Raw genomic sequence first — 27,444 nt, 5'->3', positions numbered from 1 at the left:
ACTAAATACCCCGGTCAGCTAAGGGAGTAGAACTGTGAAATGGGTGATATTAGATTGTTCTTAAAAGAGGTTTACTTAATCTGCAAGCCATCTTTATTTTGCCACTACTAGCCTATCCAGGCAGCAAAAATGTTTCTAATTCTGCCTCCTTGATTTGGGGGAGGGGGGAGATAATTCCAGGTAGAATTCTGAGCCTCCTTCAAACCATCATTCTAGCCCTTTCCTACAGCTCTCTCTTCTTGATGGAACATAATTTGGGAAGAATGTGTAATTTAAGAGGCTCAATGAAAGCCTTTATCTCCAACAGCGTGGGTGCACTGGTGCTATGGTTTCAGTGTGGATGTGGATACCCCAACGATCTTTGAAGGCCAAAGTCAGAGTTTCGGCACAAGTATCGCCCAGATTGAGAATAAGTAAGAGGAAATAGATTTTTAATTTGGTTTTTGCACCCACTGCAATGCTCAGGCTGGCTTGTTTCAACTCTCATTTTCTATCCTTACTTCTTCCTTGCCTGTCCTCTTCTGCAGGTTGAAAAGTCTACATTATTTTACTATTTTTCCAATGCAGTTCCCTCCTGTCAGCTGTCTTCCTGATATTATAGAGAAATCCAGGAATGATCAAGGGTCTGATAGCAGCCATTGTCTTAAAAGTCACAAGAGTTGGTGAGCTGCGGCAAACTTCATCAGATGCAAAGCATGGCTAGGCTGATGTAGACTATGTTAATTCAGTTTTTCTCAACGTAGGCAACTTTAAGATGTGTGAACTTCAATTCCCAGAATTCCTCATCCAGCAAAGAATTCTGGGAGTTGAACTCCACACAACTTAAAGTTTTCAAGGTTGAGAAACGTTGCTTTAATTGAAGTACAGAAAATGACTATTAGGTTAAAACCATAACTTTAGCTCTGCAGCATCCCCAAGGACCAATGGATGAAATGAACCTGAAGAACACCAGCATTCTGCTGCAGTGTTACAGATGACCCCCCAAATTATTAGAAAGAAATGGAATTCATAATTTAAATAAGGAGGTCACCAAGTGTTGTCTCCAATATAGCCACTGGTTTTTTCAGGCATTGTTCTTTGTAGAACAGAAGCTGTATATATTAAGACAAGAGATTGATTCAGCTCAGTTCCAGATCTGCTATAAAGAATCTGGCAGTGGAGCTGGCAAAATATTAGTCCATTGACTCACCAGGGAATTCCCTTATCAATAAAATAATGGCTGCAAAAATCTTTATTTACTGTATTATTTCTAATCTCTCACTCACTCACTCACTCACTCACTCACTCACTCACTCACTCTGCCTGCCTGCCTGCCTGCCTATCTATCATCTATCTATCTATCTATCTATCTATCTATCTATCTATCTATCTATCTATCTATCTATCTATCTATCTATCTATCTATCTATCTATCATCTATCTATCTATCTATCTATCTATCTATCTATCTATCTATCTATCTATCTATCTATCTATCATCTATCTATCTATCTATCTATCTTTATCTCTATTCTCAATCTATCATCTTTCATCTAACTATATCTGCCTGCCTGCCTGTCTCTGTGTTTCTCTCCTACATCCATTTCTGTCTGTCTGTCTGTCTTTCTATTAACCTCTTTCTTTCCTCTTCTCTCTTGCTAGAAACCACTACTCCTGCATATGGTGCATTGTCAAGAGCCAACCACTCTATGTTAAAGGGGTTGTGAAAATATTAATCATCCTTCTGCTTTTTCCCCCCAGGGTGCTCGTTGCAGCCCCCTTCGAGACGGGACAGGTGAATGAAACGGGCAAACTCTACCAATGCGCCTACCCTTCGGGTGAATGTCAAGAGATTAGCATCCAAAGTAGGTTTGAAGAGCCCTTCCATTTCCCATCTGTACGGTTGGTCTCAAGGGAAAGAGCAGGGTTAGGAATTCCAATTCTGCCCCTTTGTAAGGACTGGAGAAGGATCTGGCCAGGGAGGAACATTCCTGGGTATCTTTTAGAGGAAAGAAATCCCATCTACCTCTGCGAAGATCTGACCTGGAAAGTTAATACAACCCAGAAAGGCCCAACAGAGACTCCACTTCCTCAGGGTCTTGCGGAAGAACAGGGTAGAACAACGGCTAATGACCCTCTTTTACCAGTCTACTATAGAGAGCGTCCTCTCGTATGGTATTGTGGTTTGGTATGCTGGTCTGACAGCCGCGGATAGGAAGGCATTACAGAGGGTGGTGAGCGCAGCACAAGACATTGTGGGCTGTCCCCTGACACCACTGGATGACCTCGCCAGGGCTCGCTGCCTTGGAAGAGTGAGAAAAATTCTCAGGGATGACTCACACCCTGGACGGTATCTCTTTACTCTCCTACCATCGGGTAGGAGATATAGGAGTACAGCCAGCCGCACCAACAGGCTGAAAAACAGCTTTTATCCATGGGCTGTTAGGCTTTTTGACGGGAAATAATTTTTGTAAACTTTATGCAGAATTGACTTGTGAGGCCGGAGTGTTGTGCAATTAGTTCGCATGGTGTAATAAGATGGAGGGTTTGTGTCACTGTGAGTTGGGGGGTGGGGGCACAAAGGGAAGCTCAGCCAATCTCAATGTATACATGGTTGTACTTTGACAATAAAGGTTCATGCATTCATTCATTCAAATTCAGAAGAAGAGGGGGTGAGACCAAAGGGCAGTGTCAGAAGAATAATTTGGGGTTCCACCACGAGCTGAGGCTGCGCAAGAATAAATAAAAATGACATCCAGACAGCTGTGAGGATGGGGTAAATATTTATCCCCCAAAGCTGAGGGGTTTGCTTTGGGGGCAGCTGCAGAGTTTTATAGGAGAGTTTGCCTTGGGTGTGGAAGTGTCTACGTGCTGATTCTAGGGGGACACTTGAGGTGTGTGTGTGTGTGTGTGTGTGTGTGTGTGTGTAGAGAGGTAGGTAGGTAGGTCACTTAAGATGTTTATTCTTGTGAATGTGCAGTTCTGCTGAGAGTCCTAATTTAATTAACTCTTTTTTTTACAGACCTTATCCTTTAATATGTGGATTAGGTCAAGGTAACCTATTTGGGGGTTGAGGAAGTTTGAGTAAAAGAATTCCCCCCCCCCATTTGCTATTTTTACTTGATTAACATAGTTTCAGTTTGATTGTCAATTATCTAGTGGATATGCTGATTTTCAGTTCATTGTGGATTCTATTAATGTTTTAAGGGAAGATGGAAACAGAATAAAATATATTTTGATATTAAACTTCTCACAGCAACGTGTTGTGGTCAGCAGCTGAGCTTAGTTACAGCAAAGACTTTGAACTTTGGCTGAGCTACACAAGGTTCTGGATTGTAGAAATGAGTCCTTCCTGGATTTGTTTTTTAAAATTTGTACACTCCTAGCAGAAAAGGATTTATGCTTTTCTGGCTAATCTTCATCTTTTCTGGGTATATTTCTTACAGGACCAAGAGATGCTCTCAATATGTCCTTTGGTTTGACCTTGGTTGCCCAGAATGATCAGGTCCTGGTAGGTATATAAATACACAATGTTCCCAAACTGTGAAATGAAGTAGCATATATTATTCCTTCCACCAAATTATTTCTTTAGTAGCGCAGAACACAGGATGGAAACTCCTGGTGTCTTCCTTTCCATCTCTGCTACTGTTATGTACGTTAAAGGATTAAAGTTGAAATAAACAAGATTGTTCCCTTTGGAACTGTACGTAGCAAAAGTACTTAGACTAATATAGCGCTTCACAGTGCTTTACAGCCCCCTCTAAGCAGGTTGCCCCCAGCAATCTGGGTTCTTATTTTACCAACCTCGGAAGGATGAAAGGCTGAGTCAACCTTGACCTAGTCAGGATCGAACTGCTGGCAGTCGGCAGAATCAGCCTGCAATACCGCATTCTAACTACGGCGCCACCACAGCACTATTATACTGTATCATTTTTTCTAATATTTTCTTCTCTTCTGTCATGTTCTCATCACAATAATTGTTTCCAAAGTCTCTGAGAAGGTTGTGCCTTTTGCTAAATTTGATAGATGATAGATGATAGAGAGAAAGGGGGGAGAGAGAGAGAGAGAGAGGGAGAGAAGGAGAGAGAGAGAGAGAGAGAGAGAGAGAGAGAGAGAGAGAGAGAGAGAGAGAGAGAGAGAGAGAGAGAGAGAGAGAGAGAGAGAGAGATGATCTTGTATTTCTTCCTCTCCCTGTCTGCCTGCCTTTGTTTTCTTTTTCCAAGTAACATTTTTTTAGGTTTGCTGGTGTTTAAATATCAAGCCATATTTTTACTACCTAGAGTCTAAACTACATGGTGTGTATGCTTGCTTTGTTCTGGAAATAGGGGCCGAATGAGAGTTTGATGGCAGTAAACTAACCTAGAAATTACCATAATTTGCGAAGACTGTTAAAAAAGCTAGGCTTTTTAAGTTGGATGAAGCACTGTATGAAGATGTTTAACTACTGTTTTGTATTATTTAAGGGGAGGTGAAGTCTTCAGTGCTTGAGAGGAAGGAAGGAAGGAAGGGGGGAAGGGGGGGAGGGGGGAGGATAATAATACTGTCGCTGGACCCTGAAAGATAAATATTATCAAGACAGCTAACAACAGATATGTTTCATAATAAAGTAATGGCTTTTAAATATTACCTAAAAGCAAAGCACCAGATGAAATTTTTTAAACCTAAATTTCAAAATTCACAGCTGTGAAAATGCATTGCCCCTTGCAGAAAATATTCTACCACAATGAAAATGTCCCCCGCATTTTTTTTTTACAAGCTCGACTTGGAAACATCTTTATTTCTCTCTCCCCCCTCCCTCCCCTCCCTCCCCTTTCCTCCCTCCCTCTTTCCTTCTCTCCCTCCCTCCCTCCCTGCTTCACTCCCTTCCTGCTTCACTACCCTCCTTTCCCCCCTTTCTCTCCCTCCTCCCTCCCTCTCCCCCCCTCTTCCCTCTCCGCCACCTCCCCTTCTTCCCTCTCCCTCCCTCCATTCCCTCTCTCCCTCTCCCTCCTTCTCCTTCCTTCTCTCTCCTTTTCCCTTTCTTTTTCCCTTTCCCTCTCCCTCTCTCCCCCTCCCCTCCCTGTCCCTTCCCCTCCGTCTCCCTCTTCCTCTCCCTCTATCTCCAATTTTTATTTCTAAAGGTTATTTGGATCAGGGCTTTTCAACTTTTTCACCCATTGTACCACTTTTAGGATATGGCAGCATCCGAGTACTGCCAGTCACCTAGCAAGGGGTCAAAAACTTGATGACCCCCCCCCCAAAAAGGAAAAAGTGATGAAGTACAGGTAGTCCTTGACTTACAACAGTTCGCTTAGTGACTGTTCAAAGTTACAATGGCACTGAAAAAAGTGCCCCCCCCCCAAGCCACAGCCGAGCAAGACACCTACCTGCCTGCCCGGCGGCGCTCTTCCTCTTGTCCGAGGTTGTCATTGTTGTGACCATTTCTGTTGAGGATTGGCAGCGGGGGTGGGGTGGGGGGTGTTTGGTTTTTATTTCCCTGTCTGCTGGGTGGTTGCAGCAGGTTTTGGTCACTTCACATGACCCTGGGACACTGCCCGTCATAAGTATGAATCAGTTGCCAAGCATCTGAATGTAAATCACAAAACCCTGGAGAAGCTGCAACATTCCAGCTGATCGGCGCTTCTTCTGGGCTCAGAAGCGCCAAAATCAGCGCTGAGCTCCAGCTGGAGCCTGGCACTGATCCTGGTGCTTCCACTGAGCCCTGACAGCCCTGCAGCTCCAGCTGTCTCCCTCAGGCTTGTGCGGTGCTGCCACCAGTTCAGCTCATTCCCCTCCCCCGCTACCACTTTTCTAGGATGGTCATGTACCACTTGCCAGGTGCCAATGTACCACAGGTGGTACCTGTACCACTGGTTGAAAAGCCCTGATTTGGATGATTGGAATCCTGGCCTCATAAGTGTCCCTGATCTACAATATCCACATGTCCTCCACATTTTGGCTCCAAGATGTCACTATCAACTTTAAGGAAATTTCCGCACACCACGTTCTTCATTTCTGTTAAATAGCGGGTTCTTTGGCGCAGGAATGAAGACGTGAAGCTGAGTACAAGGTAACTCATAGTTTATTTCATGCAGAAACTGTACTGGGGAAAAGGCTGCAACTAGCTGCAATATATAGTCTAGCCCCTAGGTGGCAGCCAATAAGTTTGAATCAACCATTGCTGCCTGGAGATAGCCAATTGCAGCACAGGAGACTTGTAGTCTGGGTTGCTGGAGGTTAGCTGCTCCAGCAACCCATGTGGTATTCTTTAAGAGCCCAGTACATAACACTTTCATCCTTTGCCCATAGCCAGGAAGTGGCTGGTGGATGTTTCTCCCAAAGTCAGGAAATCTTCCCACTTATCTTTGTGCCTCAGCTGGTCTCCCATATGCCGTTAGGATCCTGCCTGTCTTCTTTGCCAAGGCTGAGTGAGACCCATGTGTACCGATGTCCATGATGCCACCTCATAGCTGGACAATTACAACCTGGTCAGATGTGCCTTGATTTGCAATATTAGGACAGGACAGAAAATAACTTTAACTTATAGTTGTTGAATTTCTATTGCCAAGGAGAAGCTCTGACTGTTTGTATAAAATAACAAAATAACCAAGCTAGCTTTGGAAACTGACTGTCGCTTTCTATTTGCCCTCCACTTCCCACTGTCCTGCCTTACAGAGGCCAAGTTATGGAGAATACAGTTTCCATCTGGTCTTTCCATCTCTGTTTATTTAAGGTGTGCGGGCCCACGGTGCACCGGGCCTGTGGGGAAAATATGTACGTCAATGGCTATTGCTTTCTGTTGGACCAAAATCTTCAAGAAAAGGAACATTTTCCAGAATCATTGCCAGGTAAGATCTGGAGAAAAAGGGAAGGAAAGAAGAAAGAAAGGGAGGGAGGGAGGGAGGGAAGGAAGGAAGGAAGGAAGGAAGGAAGGAAGGAAGGAAGGAAGGAAGGAAGGAAGGAAGGAAGGAAGGAAGGGCCGTGCAAGTCTAAATCTGGACTTGGATTCTATCTGAGGCATATAGCCAAAATATGCCAAAGTAGATCAGTAGTGTTTTTATAATTATTAGGTTTGGTAATTATGTCTGTTCTTTCCTTTTCATAATAAAAAGGATCACGTGAAAGTTTTAACTGATCAGCACCATGATGGGCAATGGAAGTTGATACCCACCGGCTTGGAATGGGAATAGCATGATGGGTCCTATAAATATATTTCTGCTTCTCTCTCCGTATATCTACCATCAGAATGCATCCATCATCCAACTGACATTGCCTTCCTGATTGATGGCTCTTCCAGCATTGGGAAAGAAGACTTTGAAAAGATGAAGCAATTTGTTTCACAGATCATCAGGAATCTCTCTGGCAGAGACACATTGGTAAGGGCCATGGAGAGAGGGCCATGCAGAGGATCCACCTTGCCAAATTCTCCAGTGATCTGGGCCAAGTCACGTCCTGATCCAATGCTAGCCAAGTGCCACTTGTTCTGCTTGTTCCTATCGTTTGCAATACTTGCTAACATCCTTTTCTACAAAATAACAATAGCACTTAGACTTATATACCGCTTCATAGTGCCTTAAAGCACTCTCTAAGCCAGTGATGGCAAACCTTTTAGACACCGAGTGCCCAAACTGCAACCCAAAACCCAGTTATCTATCGTCGGGTGCTGGGTGGGCGTGGCCCATTGCATGGGTGTGGCCCATTGGTGGGCGTGGCTGCGGTGGTAACAGCAGACTGGGTGAGACTAAAAAGTTCAATCAATCAATTCCAACTTTGTGAGATCTCTTTTTTCCCCACCAGAAATTGAAATTAATTGATTGATTAAACCTTTTTTTTTTTTGCACACGGTGGCGGAGGCCTAAAGCGAAAAGGTTTTATAAAACCCAGCTGAAGCCCTAGAACTGGGGCGATGGCGCGCGTGCCCGCAGAGAGGGCTCTGCGTGCCACCTGTGGCACCCATCTAAGTCTAAGTGCTACTGCCAGGGCTTTTTTTCTCATAGAACGCTCAGAACGGAGTTCCGGCACCTTTTTTGGATGGAACCTTATAGGGTAGGCAAGGTGGGTTGTATGATGTGTGAGTTCTGGCACCTTTTTCCTTTACAAAAAAAGCACTGGCTATTGCTATTGTTAAACTAAAGGGTTGGGTAAAATGGTTGTCTTTGGCTATTCTGGGAAGCAGTGGGGAAAATTTGATATATTTATACCATTTATACTACAGAAGGGGCACGATGGCTGAGGAGCTAGTGAAGCTGAGCTTGTCAGTTGGAAAGCTGACAGCCCAGATTTGAGACCTAAGTGGTGTTTGATGGTGTGAGCTCCCGTTTGAAAAGCATGCAAGTAGATAAATAGGTACCACTTTGTTGGGAAGGTAACGATGTTCCGTGCGCTTCAGGGTATAGCCACGCCAGCCACATGACCACGGAAATTGAATTTGAACAACACTGGCTCCCTTGGCTAAGATATAGAGATGAGCATCGGACATAATAAAAATGGCAAGGCTTCAGTCAGGTTTAGGGTGACATTTGCTCACAATAATTGTAAAATGTTGTTTTATCTTGCTTTTTTAAAGCCTTAGATGATAGGCCTTTTAGAACAGCAAGCAGGGCAATGCTGAATTGGCCCAGTCAATATAATTTCCTTTAAGCATTGGGAAGGCATAAGAGTTTTTTTTTCTCCAAAGGATCCTCTTATGCTTCCATTTATATCTATATTTAATATTCAAGTTTGGATTTTGGAGAAGATGACTAAGTGTGCTTGTGACCTGGGTTGCCCTGCCATAGTCAAAAGAACAGTGCTCCAGGACAGTAGGTTTCCATACCACCATGCAGGCAGAACACAACATAATAACTCTGTGCTTCTTGTCTTGCACAGTTTGCTCTCATGCAGTTTTCAGGGAACTTCAGGGAACATTTTAATTTCAAAAGCCAGGACCCTGCACGTCTTGTAATGGAAGTGAAGCAGCTGCAAGGATGGACCAAAACAGCCACAGCCATCCACAAAGTTGTGTATGTAATTCTTCTTCTTCTTCTTCTTCTTCTTCTTCTTCTTCTTCTTCTTCTTCTTCTTCTTCTTCTTCTTCTTCTTCTTCTTCTTCTTCTTCTTCTTCTTCTTCTTCTCCTCCTCCTCCTCCTCCTCCTCCTCCTCCCCCCCTCCTCCTCCTCCTTCTTCTTCTCCCTCCTCCTCCTCCTTCTTTCCTCCTCCTCCTCCTCCCCCTCCCCCTCCCTCTCCTCCTCCTCCTCCTCCTCCTTCTTCTTCTCCTTCTCCTCCTCCTCCTCCTCCTCCTCCCCCCCTCCTCCTCCTCCTCCTCCTCCTTCTTCTTCTTCTCCCTCCTCCTCCTCCTCCTTCTTTCCTCCTCCTCCTCCTCCCCCCCTCCCCCTCCCTCTCCTCCTCCTCCTCCTCCTCCTCCTCCTCCTCCTTCTTCTTCTCCTTCTCCTCCTCCTCCTCCTCCTCCCCCCCTCCTCCTCCTCTTCCTCCTCCTCCTCCTCCTCCTCCTCTTCTCTCTTTTCTTTTCCTCTCCTTCCTTTCCACTGGTCAATATTCTTGGAAAAAAATATCAAGTAGCCGAATCGCTGTTCCTTCTTCCTTCCCTTTTCTTCTTCTCCAGGAGGGAACTCTTTATCGCAGAAAAAGGATCTCGGATTGAGGCTACAAAGATCCTTATCGTGATAACTGATGGAAGCAAGACGAAAGACGATGCTGAGTATTGGCAGGTGATACCAGAGGCCGAACAAGCTGGGATCATCCGTTATGCCATCGGGGTAAGACTCTTCTTAGGAGCCCCAGTGACCAAATTTGATTAGTTTTGTATTTCAGACCACCAAGAGGCACCATGTTACTAGCATCATCCTTATTGGGAACAGTCACATGCAGCTGGCCAGATGTCATTCTCTAGGGTTCAAACCGTCTACCCAAAATTCAACCCACAGCTCCTTGCACTTTAGATTACAGTTTATTGACAGTCAAGAAGCAGCAGTGAGAACTGGACACGGAACCACTGATTGGTTCAAAATTGGGAAAGGAGTCCGGCAAGGCTGTATACTGTCGCCCTGCCTATTTAACTTATATGCAGAGCACATCATGAGAAAGGCAGGGCTAGATGAATCAAAAGTTGGAATTAAGATTGCCGGAAGAAATATCAACAACCTAAGATACGCAGATGATACCACTCTAATGGCAGAAAGTGAAGAAGAACTAAAGAGCCTCTTGTTGCAGGTGAAGAAGGAGAGTGCAAAACTTGGGTTGAAACTTAACATTAAGAAAACCAAGATCATGGCATCTGGCCCTCTCAATTCCTGGCAAATAGATGGGGAAGAAATGGAGGTAGTGACAGATTTTATTTTCCTGGGCTCCAAGATCACTGCAGACGGGGACTGTAGCCAAGAAATTAAAAGACGCTTGCTCCTGGGGAGGAAAGCCATGGCAAATCTAGACAGCACACTAAAAAGCAGAGACATCACCCTGTCAACAAAAGTGCGTATAGTCAAGGCTATGGTCTTCCCAGTTGCAATGTATGGCAGTGAAAGTTGGACCATAAGAAAGGCTGAGCACCAAAGAATTGAGGCCTTTGAACTATGGTGCTGGAGAAGACTCCTGCGAGTCCCTTGGACTGCAAGGCGATCAAACCGGTCAGTCCTAGAGGAGATCAATCCTGACTGCTCTTTAGAAGGCCAGATTCTGAAGCTAAAACTCAAGTACTTTGGCCACCTAATGAGAAGGAAGGACTCACTGGAGAAGAGCCTAATGCTGGGAAAGATCGAGGGCAATAGAAGAAGGGGACGACAGAGAATGAGGTGGCTGGATGGAGTCACTGAAGCAGTAGGCGCGAGCTTAAATGGACTCCAGAAGATGGTAGAGGACAGGAAGGCCTGGAGGAATGTTGTCCATAGGGTCGCGATGGGTCGGACGCGACTTCGCAGCTAACAACAACGACAGTCCATAAGATTTAGGAGTTATCCAAATCCTGGAGTGACTACCAAAATGAATACGGTGCACATCATTTCTCTGCCATGTCGATTGTTTGCTAAATGCAACAAGTGTGTTTGAAATACCTTTTACCTTCTTCCCCCATGTTAAGGTTGGCAACGCGTTTTCAACAATCAAAGTCCAGCAGGAACTGAAAGACATAGCTTCGGAGCCAGACGATGAGCACGTTTTCAAAGTCAATAATTTTAATGCTTTGAAAAGCATCCAGGACCAGTTACAGAACAAAATCTTTGCAATTGAAGGTAACTTTGGGGTTTTTTAAAGGATGCAATCCCAGATCCATCTCTTGGGCTATTTCCTGGCATTCCTTCTGAGGCAAGTTCACATACAAAGTTTTTCCTGAAAGAAAGTTGAAGGAAGAAGTGTAATTTTGAGAACGGCAGAATGACCCACTTGCAATAGAGCTTATCTATTACTTACGCTTTGGTGTATTACTGGTCTGAACAAGCTTCTGATTTGGGGGCTGTCCTAAAGAGGGACTCAAGCAGAGATAGCAATAGCAATAGCACTTAGTCTTATATACCAGGGCTTTTCACCCCAAGATATGCATACCACTATTGGTACTTCAGCACCTAGCAGGTGGTACGCGTACAACGGGTTGATAAAGGTAAAAGGTAAAGGTTCCCCCGCACATGCGTGCTAGTCGTTTCCGACTCTAGGGGCCGGTGCTCAGCTCCGTTTCAAAGCCGAAGAGCCAGCGCTTGTCCAATGAAGGTCTTACATGTGGGGAGTGGTCACTAAGTTATTTGTCTTAGCACCACTGTAACTTTGAATGGTCACTAAATGAGGCAGTCACCAAGCAAGGACTACCTATAGTGCAGACATGCTTAATGTTCCAGAAAAAGGAATAATTACAGACATAGCATGCAATGGTCTCCTCTTGAGATTGGCTAATTGAGTTTCGTACTTTATTTAATTACCCCTATCCTAATATTTTTTGGGTAGAGTAGCAAATTCTTTCTAAACAGAATTTTGTATTTTGTATTTTTGGTATTCATTTTGTGCAATAGTAGAGAATATTGGGAATCGAGACACAAAATGGCTTACACTTTGGCCAGCTGATTTCTGATGGAAAATGTTGTGGATGTAGTTACATGTTGACGCTCAGCTGGTACACAGATAGTTTTGCTCAAGGGCAGTGTTTTTCAACATTGGCAACTTGAAGATGGGTGGGACTTCAACTCCCAGAATTCTCAACCAGCATGGCTGGCTGGGAAATTCTGGGAGTTGCAGGTCAACCATCTTCAAATTGCCAAGGTTGGGAAAAAAACCTGCTCTAGGAGGATGTATTCCCAACATGTCCTTCAGATCAACAAAGTTCCCATTGCTACCATATAACTAAGTCCATCTTGTTTCTGGTTATCCTGTTCTCTTTCCTTCTGCCTTTCCTGGTGCTATAGATTTCTCCAAAAAGCTCAGCCTTTGCATAATATGTCCAAAGTAGGATCATTTGTGTAATGTATTGGACCTGTTTTACTTGAACTGTTCCACATGTCTGAATGCTGCTTGAGATTGCTTAATCAGCGAGACTGTGTAACGGTCGCTGGCTCTCAGACATGCAGTCTCCAGGACGATCATTGGTTGGCTCTAGGGCGGCAATAGGTTCCTTCAAACCTATTGGCTGCCACCTAGTGGCCAGCAGTATAAGTAGCTGCGTAGAAGCCTTGGCTACTAGTTCAGTTCCTGTTATTCAATAAAGCAATGTTCCTGCCTGAACTCTCTCGCTTCATCTCCTGCTTGCAAAGAACCCAGTACACAACAGTTTGAGTCTAGCCATTTGTTCCTGGAGTGAAAACTCTGCATTGACTTGTTCAATTATCCATCTAGTCGGTTTTCCTGACTAAAGCAAGAACATGCAATTTTTCCATATCCTTACTGATGACATCCTCTCCTGACTGCCTGCTGTCATTGTCTCCCCCATAGGCACCCAGTTCCAAAGTAGCAGTTCCTTCCAGATGGAAATGTCCCAGGAAGGTTTAAGTGGCCTGCTGACGCCGGTGAGTGTTTTGGGGCCCAGCCTAGAGTCATAGAATCAGAAGACCAGAAAGGACCTTGGAGATTTTCTAGCCCAACTCTTTGCCCGAGGCAGGAATCCTTAAACCATCTTCAACAAATGGTTGTCTGAGCTTTTCTTGAACACCTCCAGAGATGGAGCACCCAGAACTTCAGGAGACAAGCTGTCTTCCTGATTAATCCTGCTCACTGTCAGGAAATCCCTCCTTATTTCCATGTTGAATCTCCCTCTGATGAGCTTCACCCCACTGCATTCTTGGAGACAATCTGTTAGAACCGTGGTGGTGAAGCTATGGCACGGGTGCCACAGGTGGCACGCAGAGCACTCTCTGTGGGCACGTGTGTCATCAACCCAGTCCTAGGCCTTCAGCTGGGTTTTATAAAACCTTTTCGCTTTAGGCCTCCACCGCCGTGTGCAAAAAACAAAGAAAAGTTCAATCAATCAATTAATTTCAACTTCTCGCGGGAGAAAAAAAAGATCTCGCAAAGTTGGAATTGATTGATTGAACTTTTTAGTCCTACCCAGTTTGCCATTACCACTGCAGCCACACCCACTCAATGGGCCACACCCACCCAAAGGGACACGCCCATCCGGCACCCAACGATACATAAGTAGGTTTTGGGTTGCAGTTTGGGCATTCGGTCTCTAAAAGGTTCGCCATCACTGTGTTAGAAGATCCTTAGTGATGGAGAATGAATGTCTCCCTTTTTCTCCTTCCCTCTCATACCCTCAATACCGTAATGTTTTCTGTCTTCTCCAAGAGCCCCCGAAATCTTAAACTAAAAAGTTCTATATTGGAACATTGCTCAAAATTTATTTATTTATTTTATTTATTTTATTAGATGACCAGTACTCAGATTAAACTATGCTGCTGAAATGGCCAGAGATAGCTTAGCTTTGCAGAAATGTCCTATGAAAATGCATATTTTTCCAAAGTTTTCAATGGGTTTTTTTGGGGGTGGGGGTGGGGGGAAGGTATGTGAGAAAGCAATGGATGGATATTAGAACAAGCTTGGTCTAGGGCAGGGGTAGTCAACCTTGGCTCTTTTATGACTCATGGACTTCAACTCCCAGAATTCCTAAGCCAGCTATGCTGGCTATGCTGGCTTAGGAATTCTGGGAGTTGAAGTCCATGAGTCATAAAAGAGCCAAGGTTGCCTACCCCATGAAGCTAGAAAGTGGGAGACAGGGAATTCAAGTCCTGCTTTAGCCATGAAAGGGTGACTTTAGGCCAGTCGTGATGGTCATAAATGGGTCACCATGTGACTGGTCTCTTTTACAACCTCTTTTGCAGTGGTCGTTAAGCAAACACAGCAATTGTTAAGTGAACCCATTGTTCGCTATGGGGTGATTTTTTGTCACAAACCTGCAAGTAAACATAGGTTTGTAACAAAAACATTGTAAATTGCACCCCATGACCGTGGGGTGTTGCAAATAGTCATAAATGCAAATCTTTTGCCAAGTGCCCAAAATACAATCACATGATTCTGGCAGAAGGTCTGGATGTCAGGACTTCAAATCCAGGTCATAAGTCCATTTTGGTGGATCTGTCATAACTGCAAACAATTGCTAAGCCACTGGTCATAAACTGAAGACGATCTGTACCAACTTGCAACAATAGGTAGTTAACCTTTTCTGAACTGTTGTTTTTATTTTTATTTTGATCATTTGATCTTGTATTCGTATTCTAACTTTTTGCTGTGATTTAGCAAGGCCCTGTCCTTGGAGCTGTGGGAGCCTACGACTGGTCTGGAGGACTGACTCTATATAAAACCAGTAACCGAGATCCAGAATTTATTAATATATCCAGCACCCTCAAAGATATGAATAATTCCTATCTTGGTAAGAAATAAAACCCCTCCATCATGTTCTATCATTGTGCATCTCCCTCAGAGACAACTGATTGGTTGACTCTCTTTTTCCAATAAGGCCTTCTTCTGAAATTATTATAATTAGACTCTTTTGCTTGTATCTTATGATTTATATTACTTGTTTTACTTAATACCCAAGTATGATTTATGTTGATTGCTTATTTAGTATCCTATGACTATACTGAGTGTTTTATCTTACGATTTATGATGAATGTATTTTTTAGGATGATTATGATCATGATTTATCACTTTGTTGCTTGTATGTACACTGAGAGTTTCTGCACTGGAAACAAATTCCTTGTGTGTCCATTCAAACTTGGCCAATAAAGAATTCTACTTCCACTTCCACTTAGTCTAATTATTCTAATTCTAATATTTCTAATTCTAATTCTAATAATTCTAATTCTAATAATTATCTCTATTATTTTGGACTATACAAGGCTTTCTTCTAACCAGATTTGACGATTTTCCATTCAGTTCAATGTTAGAAAGCAAGTTACTACAGGTAGTCCTATACTTATGACCACAACTGAGACCAGAATTTTTTGTTGATGGTAGGTGGCTGTTAAGTGAGAAATGCCAATTTAATTACCCTCTGTTACCACAGATATTAAGCAAACTGCTGCAGTTGTTAAGTGAATTATGTGGTCCTTAAGTGAACCTGTTTCCTCCCATTGACCTTAGTTGTCAGAAGCCAGCTGGGAAGGCCACCAAGGGCAGTCATGTGATCCATGTCTGACTTTTGTTCACATGACTGTGGAGGTGCTGCTCTGATCGCAAATGCAAGGACTACTTGTCAGTCACTTTTTTCAGCGCTGTTGTAACTTCAGACAGTTGCTAAATGTTGCAAAGTCGAGGATGACATGCAGTTTGCCTTTAAACATGGGACATGCCTGGTAGTCGATCCTGCCCATCATAACTGTTGTGTACTGGGTTCTTTGCTGCAAGCAGGAGACGAGGCAAGAGAGTTCAGGCAGGAACATACTTTATTGAATGCTGGAACTGAACTGTTAACCAAGGCTTCTACACAGCTATTTTTACTGCTGGCCACTAGGCGGCGGCCAATAGGTTTGAAGGAGCCTGTTGCCGCCCTAGAGCCAACCAATGGTGGTCCTGGAGACTGCTTGTCTGAGGAGCCAGCAACCATTACCCAACTCCCTGATTAAGCAATCTCAAACATCATTCAAAGAGAGGTGGTACACTTCAAGTAAAACAGGCCCAATATATTACAATAACTATTTTTAGAGAGTGTCTATAACATGCTATCAAAATTCTGAATTCATTTCGTGGTCCCCCAAAATGCGGGATCCTGCTAGTGAGACGATGCTCTAAAATTCTCTCTAATTTTAATGTCAGTCTGAAAAGTTACTCGGGTTTGCAACCTCAGCTCTTTGATGTATTATGACTTTTCGTGTCTTCTTCTTTTTTGTCTACGATCTCAAATATCTAAACAGGGGTAGGCAACCTTGGGTCTTTTATGACTCGTGGACTTCAACTCCCAAAAATCCTGAGCCAGCCATGCTGAGGGGAAAGGGAGAGGTTTCCAAGCTGAGCCATGCTGCCTCAGGAATTCTGGGAGTTGAAGTCCACGAGTCATAAAAGAGCCAAGGTTGCCTACCCCTGATCTAGAACATAGAAGCTGCAATTTTAATGAATAGTCAGTAACTAGATTTTGACAAACTTTACTTTTCATGTCTAAAAAAAAAGACGCAATCCTGAATTGAGACACTACAGGGAGCTCTTCACCTACAACCATTTGTTTAGCAACCATTCAAAGTTGCAACAGCACTGAAAAAAGTCTTCACTCCTATGGCTACTATAGCATCAGTGGTGGAATTCAGCCGGCTTGCACCACTTCGGCAGAACCGGTAGCTAATTTTTGGTTGCCCAGGCCCAGAACGGACTTCCAGAAGCAACATCCACACAGAGAACCAGTTGTTCACATATTTGAATCCCACCACTGCATGGCATCCCTGTAGTCACATGATCAAAATTTGAGCAATTGGCAACCAGCATGCATTTATGATCACTGTGTCATCCCAGGGTCACGTGATCACCATTTGATACCTTCCCAGCTGGTTTCTGACAAGCAAAATCAATGGGAGAAATCAGATTCACTTAATGACCACATTATTCACTTAAGAACTGCAGTGATTTGCTTAAAAGCCAAAAAACAAAAGGTCTTAAAATTGGACACGACTCAATTTTAACAACTGCCTTCCTTAGCAATGCAAAGTTCGGTCCCAAATGTGGTCAGAATTCAAGGAGAGCCTCCAAAAAATGCATGCCAGGCTTGACTATAAGTTTAAAGGTTCTTGACTTCCGGTTTGCCGAGGCGGTCACTATGGACAACTGGAAGGCGAGCTCCGTCTTCTGTGCCCAGTTTCACTTCGCTGGGGGAAAGGGTCGAAAGTCGCCCTGTCGGGGCAACCAGAAGGAGGGGATCCCCGTTGGATCGCGGGAGGGCAGTAGCCCTTCCGCTTGATCCAGGGCAGCCCTCCAAACCGGCGGACGAAAGACCGGCCATGGCAATATGGCTCGTCACTAGGCTGCAGACAGCCGAAGTCACATTTACCACCAAGCAATTTTAAAGCAGCGTGGATGAGACTGGGTGAGAGCTGCCTCTCTTAAATCCTAACTATTTTCTTTACCTGCATAAGCAGCCTAAAGTACTTTCCCCCCTGTGGAGAGGGAAGGGAGATTTTTATCACTCCCTCCAGAAACAGCGGTGACCGACTATCCAGGGGAGTTTAAAATGTTGACAGAATAACTTGATCCTAATTGGAACTCTATTTTTTAAAGTTTGTGGACTAAAATTTAAAGGTTCTTCTACCATCCTATGAGTTATTTTAGCTGTCTCGTCTCCCCTACAGGCTATTCTTCTCAGCCTGTCCAGTTCAACGGGAGGAGTGGTCTGGTTGTGGGAGCCCCTCGCTACGATCACATCGGCAAAGTTGTCTACTTTGAGAATGAAGCCCTGAGTGGGGAATGGCAGCTGAAGATGGAGGCAGTAGGGGAGCAGGTACGAACTGAGATAAAAGAACTCCAAATGGGTTGAAGAGTGCGGATGAAACTTCTGAAGGAAGCCCCCAAAACATTACTCAGCCACGAGGGCTATTGAGCAAAGGTTCAAAGGCACATACAGGTAATCCTCAACTTATGACCACAATTGAGCCTAAGCGAGACGGTTGTTAAGTAAGCTTTGCCCCATTTTACCACCTTTCTTGTCACAGCTGTTTACTGAATCAGTGCAACTGTTAAGTTATTACACGGTTGTTAAGTGAATCTGGCTTCCCCATTGACTTTGTTTGTCAGAAGATCGCGAAAGGGTGATCACATGATCCCGGGATGCTGCAACTGTCATAAATACACGCCAGTTGCCAAACTTCTGAATTTTGATCACACGCCCACGAGGATACTACAACAGTGGTAAGTGTGAAACGAGGCCAGAAGTCACTTTTTTCAGTGATGTAACTTTGAGCTAAACAAATGATTATAAGTCAAGGACTACCTGTATATGAACACATATCTTAAGGTTCAAATCTTACATCTTTTTTCCTGCCTCTGTCTCCCAAAGGGCTGAGAGTGGATCAGTTGTCAGAAAAAAGGCAGCTGACAATGTTCAGATGTTATTATGAAATGCATCTGTCTGTCTCAGTCTCTCTCTCTCTATATATATATCTGACCTTGGTTCTCCTAGCTTTCACACGCTGGAGACAAAAGCACAAGTTTTGTCTGATAAATACTCCATAGATATTAAATCTTCCTGGCATGTCTCCTTAGATGCTCCATTACAGCTTCAAGATGTGTTGAGATAAAAGTTCCATAATTCCAACAAAGATGGAGGTGCTGTGGGGAAGAGAATGGGACTGGTAATTCCAAAATATCAGGACTTAGCAGGCCATTAAATACTTGCCATAGCTTGATTTTAAGTCTCAGATAGAAATGTTTGTCTTTCTGCTGGCTAATCTCTTTCAAGAGAGGCAAAAATCCCTGCTAATGGGAAAAGGAATTTCTCCCAGCTTTGCAGAGAACGTCATAGCCGAAAAATAAAGAAATCTTTACTTTGTTTTCGGTTGAGCTGCCAGACAGTCAGCTGCCAAACACGAACACAGCTGATTTTAGAGGGCTGCAAAGAACCAAGGAGAAGTGCCCTACATTTCTGAAAATGTCCTTGATATTGCCTACTTGCTTCATAACATCTTGTCGCAGGCCTGAAGATTGGACTCTTCGAAAACATAATACTTCATGCTTCAGGCAGTAACGTCTCGGCTTCTGCAGTTAGAACATAAAATATGCAAATGATGATGATCTTGCTCCATTTTTCTTAAGGAGAATGAAATTAAGAGGTGATTATTTGATGCCACAGGTTGGTTCTTACTTTGGGGCAACTCTGTGCTCGGTGGACCTCAATCAAGACACAAGCACAGATTTAGTTCTGGTTGGCGCTCCCATGTACTACGATGCCACTGCAGGTGGAAGGGTTCACATCTGTCTTTTTAAGGTAAGAGACTCCTGGGTCTATGAAGCAGAGAATAAATGATGGTGGAAGACGGACAGCTCAAGTTTCCATGATTTCCAACATCTGCTCAGAAATTCCCAGATATATATTTTAAATCAGGTTGAGGAGAAACCTTTGCTTTTCTTACAGGTAGTCCTTGCTTTACGACTAGTTGCTTAGTGACCCTTTGGAGTTACTAAGGTTGTTTGCGACCTGGTTCTGAAGTTACCCAGGTTATTTGTGGCATGGTTCTGAAATTTTGGTCTGATTTGGGCAATTAGCAACCAGTTTGCATTCACAGCATCCTGTGTTCATATGAACACGTTTTACAACGTTTTTGCCGAAAACTAGCATTTACTTCTGATTTTTGGCAAAACTGGCCCTTAGCGAACAATTGGCTTTCTTGACATCTGTGACAGTTGTTTTACAACCATGGCATTTGCTTAATGACCACTGCAAAAAAAAAAGTCATAAAATCAAGCCGGTGACATGGCTAATCCACTTTTCAACTGTCATGATTTATGACTGCACTGGGCAGGCTCCTTTGCCATTGTAAGTCGAGGACTACCTATATTTCTTGATATTTTTTAAAGGCTGATCTCCAATACAGCAAACAAATATTTGAAATGAGGGTGACACTTGACAAAAAACTGTATATGTGCCAGGAGTTGTGAAACACTGAGGATCCATTTATGCAGTAAACCCCAAATGGGGGTTATTCTCTGGGGAATTGTAGAAATGATGGTTTATGCCAGAGGTCCCCAACTTTTTGGGCACAAGGGACCGGTTCTGTGGAGAGAGGTTTTTCTATGCGTGGTTTTGTGTGCTGCCTGCATCTCTCGGATGGGGCTTTGCTTGTTTGTGTGGCCCGGTTGCTGGCATGCCACGGCCCAGTACTGGTCCACAGACCTGGGGTTGGGGACCCCTGGTTTATGCAATGAAAGGAAAGGCTAGGTGTTCAGAACCTTCACTAAACTACAAGTCCCAGAATTCCTTGGGGATTCCTTGGGGAATTATGGCAGTCCACGATGGAACAAAATTGTATCATAATACAGAGATGTTCAGAGATGTTTAATAAAATATACTGAAGTGTAATCTAGAACTTTTTGAGAAATTTGTAAAGACCATATTACGGGGGCTGCCTTCTGAGAAATCCATTTGCATTCCAGCGTATTTGTCTTACATTTTGCAGAAGGAAACGTTTTCGTGCACAGACAGCAACACAGCTTTAAAAGGAGAGCCAGGACATTTGTTTGGTCGCTTTGGGGCCAGCATGGCAGCAGCAGGTGACATCACTGGGGACAAATGGACAGATGTAGCCATTGGGGCTCCCTTGGAAGATGAGAATGCAGGAGCCGTGTATATCTTTTCAGGGAAAAGGGCATCCATCAAGCACAGTTATGTTCAGGTGAGCCGATCCTTAGGACTTGCTTGATCAAGTGGCTCTCTTTCTCCTCTGGAAGCAAGACTTGGAGATGCCATGGAGACATCTAAGAGTGCCTTTGCACAACTCTTCTCAACAATCGCCATCTTTTGTTCACTTCCTCTTTGCAGAACCTCAAAACCACACCCTTACACACCCTTGCAGTGTTTTCTGAGTTGTCATTAAAAAACAAAAGCATGAACCACAGAGTGGGGTTCTATCTATCTATCTATCTATCTATCTATCTATCTATCTATCTATCTATCTATCTATCTATCTATCTATCTATCTATCTATCTCTATCTATCTATCTATCTATCTATCTATCTATCTATCTATCTATCTATCTATCTATTATCTATCTATCTATCTCTATCTATCTATCTATCTATCTATCTATCTATCTATCTATCTATCTATCTATCTATCTATCTATCTATATCTATCCATCCATCATATCTCTCTCTCTCTCTCTCTCTCTCTCTCTCATCTATCTATCTCTATCTATCTATCTATCTATCTATCTATCTATCTATCTATCTATCTATCTATCTATCTATCTATCTATCTATATCTATCTATCTATCTATCTATCTATCTATCTATCTATCTATCTATCTATCTTCTCTCTATCTATCTTGAGTTATGAGCACAATTGAGCCCAAAATTTCTGTTGCTAAGTGAAACCTTTGTTAAGTGAGTTTTGCCCCATTTTATGACTTTTCTTGCCACAGTTGTTAAATGAATCACTGCAGTTGTTAAGTTAGTGACACGGTTGTTAATCTGGCTTCCCCATTGCTGATCAGAAGGTGGCAAAAGGGGACCGCATGAGCCAGGGATGCTACAACCATCATAAATACGAGTCGGATGCCAAGCATCCGAATGTAAATCACGTGACCCTGGGGATGCTGCAATGGTCATAAGTGTGAAAAATGGTCATAAGTCACTTTTTTCAGTGTTGTACCTTTGAACGGTCACTAAATGAACTGTTGCAAGTCGAGGACTACCTGTACACACACACACACACACACACACACAAATAAACAAACAAACACACACATACACACACCCAAAAACTTGGAAGTTATGACTGCCCTGAAAAAAGTTACTTATGACTTGTCCTTATACTTATGACTGTCACAGCATTCCCATGGTCATGTGATCACAATCCGGGCAACTGGCAACTGGCTTGCATTTACAACCGTTGCAGCATCCGTGTCGTGTAATAGCCATTTGTGACCGTCATGTTTTTCTTTGCTTACCTTCCTTGACCTTTCCACAGCGCATTGCGGGACTGAAGTTTTCCGGACAGTTTTCTTATTTTGGCCAAGCCATTAGTGGAGGAAGAGATATTACCGGGGATGGTCTGAAGGACATCACTGTGGGACAACAAGGAAGAGTTTTGTTGATGAGGTAAGGAAGGAAGACAGCCCCGTTTTTCTCCCAGTTCTTCTTAAATGTGCACAATCAGCCTCAGGCCCTCAGTAAATAGAGAATATTATATTAAGGCATGATTAAAGGTAAAGGTAAAGGTTCCCCCGCACATGCGTGCTAGTTGTTTCCAACTCTAGGGGCCGGTGCTCATCTCCGTTTCAAAGCCGAAGAGCCAGCGCTTGTCCAAGGACGTCTCCGTGGTCATGTGGCTGGCATGACTAGACGCCAAAGGCGCACGGAACGCTGTTACCTTCCCACCGTAGTGGTCCCTATTTTTCTACTTGCATTTTTTACGTGCTTTCGAACTGCTAGGTTGGCAGAAGCTGGGACGAGTAACAGGCGCTCACTCTGTTACGCAGCACTCGGGATTCGACCCGCCAAACTGCCGACCTTCTGTTTGACAAGCTCAGCGTCCTAACCCACTGAGCCACCGTGTCCCTCAAGGCATGATTATATTTATATGTATTTTTACTGTTTACATTTCTTGACTACAAAACATAGAGACTCAGGATTCCTCCAGTTCCTCCTGTTCCTGTAGTGGATTTGAATCAACTCATAATCTGTTGGGTTGGTGAATGTAATGCTGAGCTGCCACCATTGGAGAAAATGTTATCTTAAACATAAGGGGTCTACAAGTTAGGCAGTTTCCCATTGGCAGGACCTCCCACTTATCCTGGTTTTAGTTCCATGGGCTCGGACTCTTCTGCAGAAGTTGAAACCTCAAGGCCCTCTGCTTTTGAAACTAGCAAATCTATTGTGGTTGTTTTCTCACCAACCCAACAAGACAACAGTGAAACTGGAGGAGGGGGGGAACGTTGGCTTAAAGCCAGTTTTTGAACCCTGTCATTGCCGCTGGAGGGAGGATGGTTTGACCCAGCAGAAGAAGTGAGGATAGTAAGGTTGACACCAATGAGGTCACTTGCTACGTGGTAAGAAAATGTTTCTCAGAGATTGGGGAGTGAAGCCAGTGGCCGTGTAATGCACCCTCAGCTTATACAGTATCAGTGTTTCTCAACTTTAAGAAGTCTGGACTTCAACGCCCAGAACTGTCCAACCGAAAGTGCTTCGTCCGCTGAAGAATTACGCGAGACAGCTGGCTAAACGTAAACCTTTTATTGACAGGAACTGGGCGAAGAACAGACTCGCAGTGCCTCTATTTATACCCCCAGCTGGCCGACAGGCGACCAATCAGAGCTGTGCCAGTTTCCCGCTTGTCGCGCGGACCAATCGGCGGTGGTGAGCTTTGACAGCCCGGAGCTGTCAAGCTGTGTCGCGCCTGCGCAGTTTCCTGCGACTCCGACAGCTAGGAGCTGTCAAGCGGTTGCGCTTGCGCAGTGGCTACCAGCAGCTTTTGACAGCTGTCAAAAGCTGCCGTAGTGTTTTACCTCATAACTATTTACATGTGGTACATAACCATTAACCATAACATATTAATACACAACACCAAGGAAGATGGGAATTCTGGGAATTGAAGTCCAGATGTCTTAAAGTCTCCAAGGTTGAGAAACATCGGCTTAGATGTTTTTTTGCTAGCTTGTTCGTGTTCGATGCTGATTCCTGATTACACAGTATCTTAATGATAACAATCGTTCCTTTTCTTCTGGCTTCCAGGTCTCGTCCTGTTCTGCAAGTGATGGTCTCCATCGCATTCCACCCATCTTCCATCCCAACCTTAGTCTTCCAGGGGCAGAGGCCAACATCTCAGGAGAATGTGGCCAGCGTGGCAGAAGTGTGCTTTACTGTTTCAAAAGCCACTCAGGATTTCCTAGGTGATGGAAAATGCTGCAGTCTTTCAGGGTCTTACAGCAGTCCGCATCCTTCAGGGCAGACCCTTGGTTAATTTAAATATGCAAAGAGGCATGTGATATGGCCCTCTTATTGGCCCCCTGCTTCCGACGCCATGTTGCTGGTTCATCTTTTCTGGTATTTCTCCATATTTACTGAGAGAATCTCACACACGCCTTCTCCTGCACTGAAGAATTTAATACAGTGTTTCTCGACCTTAGCAATTTGAAGATGTGTGGACTTCAACTCCCAGAATTCCCCAGCCAGCATGGAATTCTGGGAGTTGAAGTCCATCCATCTTACAGTTGTCAAATTGAAAAAGACTGGCCTAACAGGTATCAGTTGCCACTATGTCTGATTTTAACTTTTCATTTAACTTCTTCATTTCGATATTTTCCTTTCCTTTCCCAGCATGGCTCACCTCTCCCTCGTAGATACTGGGTAAAAGTAAAGAAATAATCTGTCAACAATTGTATTTAGTTGAATATTTGCAAGATGGCTTTTGTGTCCTCGGATTATTCATCATTATTAGTACATTAGTACATTTGTAGCCCAGGATTGAACTGTGGAGTCCTTGGTGGTCTCTGAGCTGAGTTATTTTCTTGCAGACGTGATGAAAACTCCTTAACTGCACGGCACAGGGCCAGACTTCGCCTGGGAAACTGTGAGCATCCTAGACAAGTCCAAAAAACATTACAGACTTCCTGGAAACCTCACACTCAGACAAATCAGCCATCAACAGGCACATAGAAATAAACAACATTTACATACCATTCAAAAGAGACAACTCAAAAGTTAGAAAAGAAACAAAAAGACCAAAACACCTCCTATCCAGCAATCAACACCCAGATAAGCAGAGATTAACACTAAGATTAGCACCAGACTAGCAATCAAGCAGTAAACAACACCCCAATCAAGGACATAATAATAATAATAATAATAATAATAATAATAATAACAACAACAACAACAACAACAACAACAACAACAACAATAATAATAATAATAATAATAATAATAATAATAATAATAATAATAATAATAATAATAATAATAATAATAATAATAATAATAATAATAATAAAGTTGGAAGGGACCTTGGAGTTCATCTAGTCCAACCCCCTGCTCAGGCAGGAAACCCTATACCATTTTGGACAAATGGCTGTCCAGTCTCTTCTTAAAAACTTCCAGTGTTGGAGCATTCACCACTTCTGGAGGCAGGTTGTTCCACTAGTTAATTGTTCTAACTGTCAGGAAGTTTCTCCTTAGTTCTAGGTTGCTTCTCTCCTTGATTAGTTTCCATCCATTGCTTCTTATCCTGCCTTCAGGCGCTTTGGAGAATAGCTTGACTCCCTCTTCTTTGGGGCAGCCCCTGAGATATTGGAACACTGCTATCATGTCCCCCCTCGTCCTTCTCTTCATTAGATTAGACATACCCAATTCCAGCAGCTGTTCCTCATATGTTTTAGCCTGCAGTCCCCTAATCATCTTTGTTGCTCATCTCTGCCCTCTTTCTAGAGTCTCAACATCTTTTTTACATCGTGGTGACCAAAACTGGCTGCACTATTCCAAGTGTGGCCTTACCAAGGCCTTGTAAAGTGGTATTAACATTCACATGATCTTGATTCTACCCCTCTGTTAATGCAGCCTAGCACTGTGTTGGCTTTTTTTGGCAGCTGCAGCACACGGCTGGTTCATATTGAAGTGACTGTCCACTAGGACTCCAAGATCCCTCTCACAGTTACTACTATTGAGCAAGGTACCCCCTATACCAGGGGTAGGCAACCTTGGCTCTTTTATGACTCACAGACTTCAACTCCCAGAATTCCTGAGCCAGCCATACTGAGGGGAAAGGGAGAGGTTTCCAAGCTGAGCCATGCTGGCTCAGGAATTCTGGGAGTTGAAGTCCACGAGTCATAAAAGAGCCAAGGTTGCCTACCGCTGCCCTATATTATACCTGTACATTTGGTTTTTCTTGCCTACCTACCAAGTCAGAACTACTCAAGATCATCCCCATCAAACACTGAGAAGGGAAGCAACTTGTATATAAACAGAGAGCATGCCCGACTCCCTTCCTAGCACTGATGATGTTACCTAGTTGGGTAATGAAACATTTGCAAGAAAACAACCAATCTCAGAATGAAATTAAATTCAGATGAAATATTGACACCATCATTTATCAAGAAAGCCTGTACAAAAATATGGGGCTGGAACAGATAAAGGGATGGGGAATTACTGCCCTTCCCCTGACAGAGAGAATCCTTCACACTCGGCTGAGAGCAGACATTTTTCTAGGAACAGCAGTCCACGAGGAAAGATTTGAAGCTCTTCTTTCTTTTCCACTCAGATGAAATCCACAGTGAGCTTTCCTACCGCCTGACCCTGGATTCCCACAGAATCAAAGCTCGAGCCTTCTTCGCGTCTAAGTCTCCCATCCTGCAAGCAAACATTTCAATTGGACTTGAGCAAAAGTGTCAAAAGCATCGGATTGAACTGTCTGTGAGTTGGCGTTATGTCCTGTTTCTTTTTCGATCGCTCGCTCGAGATCTGATTGGTCTCGGTCGCTCTGGCTGGGGAGTCAGAGGACTCATCCTCTTGAAGGCTCGAGTTATCTAGATCAGGGCTTTTCAACCAGTGGTATGGGTACCACCTGTGGTACATTGGCACCTGGCAGGTGGTACGTGACCATCCTAGAAAAGGGGTAGCAGGGCAGGGGAATGAGCTGAACCGGTGGCAGCACCGCACAAGCCTGAGCGAGAGACAGCTGGAGCTGCAGGGCTGTCAGGGCTCAGCAAAAGCACCAGGATCAGCACCAGGTTGCAGCTGGAGCTCGGCGCTGATCCTGGCGCTTCTGCTGAACCCAAAAGAAGCTCTGATCAGCTGGAATGTTGCAGCAACCCCAGGGTCTTGTGATTTACATTCAGATGCTTGACAACTGATTCATATTTATGATGGTCAGTGTCCCAGGGTCTGTTCTGTACCAGCCTGCTACCGGCCCTGCAGAAAAGGCAGGGACAACAGCTTTACAAATGGCAAGAGGCTGGAATAAAGCCTGCCAAATTTATTAACATAAAACAGACACCAACCATGAAACAGGAGCTATGAAACAGGAACTATTCAAGCGGTTGCCTTCAGCAAACCAGCCCTCCCACGCATTCCCCCTTAAATACAGTTCAGGGCGTGGCCTCTCTCTGCCTCCTTCCGAGGTGCCCCATTGCCTTCTTCTGTTTACTCCTGATTGACTGCCTCCTGCGTCGGGCGTCCTTGAACAGGGCCAGCTGTGGGTCATCTTCATCCACGCTGTCAGGCTCACACAGCTGGGTCTGCGTCGTGACCAGATGAGAGGGGCCTGGCTGGGGGCTCTCATCAAGCTCTTCAACACCCCCCTCCTCCTCCTCCTCTGAGTCGTCCGACCCAACTGCCAAACCCACAGGCTGACCCTGAATCACAACAGGGTCATGTGAAGTGACCAAAACCT

General features: G+C 44.1%; 1 protein-coding gene across 1 annotated transcript in view; it reads left to right on the top strand.

The window, feature by feature from the left end:
- LOC308678657 (integrin alpha-D-like) overlaps positions 1-27,444 on the top strand; it is a gene marked incomplete at its 3' end in the record, with an annotated part of 44,175 nt that overhangs the window by 459 nt on the left and 16,272 nt on the right. The window contains exons 2-17 of the mRNA XM_081345886.1: positions 308-413; positions 1,741-1,844; positions 3,426-3,490; positions 6,692-6,806; positions 7,204-7,334; positions 8,827-8,960; positions 9,560-9,713; positions 11,030-11,180; positions 12,862-12,935; positions 14,662-14,794; positions 17,697-17,845; positions 19,193-19,327; positions 20,517-20,732; positions 22,030-22,160; positions 23,793-23,950; positions 26,314-26,465. Of these exons, the coding sequence (XP_081202012.1) occupies positions 308-413; positions 1,741-1,844; positions 3,426-3,490; positions 6,692-6,806; positions 7,204-7,334; positions 8,827-8,960; positions 9,560-9,713; positions 11,030-11,180; positions 12,862-12,935; positions 14,662-14,794; positions 17,697-17,845; positions 19,193-19,327; positions 20,517-20,732; positions 22,030-22,160; positions 23,793-23,950; positions 26,314-26,465 (2,108 nt within the window). The remainder of the gene's footprint in view (positions 1-307; positions 414-1,740; positions 1,845-3,425; positions 3,491-6,691; positions 6,807-7,203; positions 7,335-8,826; positions 8,961-9,559; positions 9,714-11,029; positions 11,181-12,861; positions 12,936-14,661; positions 14,795-17,696; positions 17,846-19,192; positions 19,328-20,516; positions 20,733-22,029; positions 22,161-23,792; positions 23,951-26,313; positions 26,466-27,444) is intronic.

This window comes from Vipera berus (genome assembly GCF_964194415.1).
Source record: "Vipera berus genome assembly, chromosome: Z".
Taxonomy (NCBI): domain Eukaryota; kingdom Metazoa; phylum Chordata; class Lepidosauria; order Squamata; family Viperidae; genus Vipera; species Vipera berus.
The sequence above is the reverse complement of the archived record's forward strand: the minus strand, read 5'-3'. Positions and strand labels throughout refer to the sequence as shown.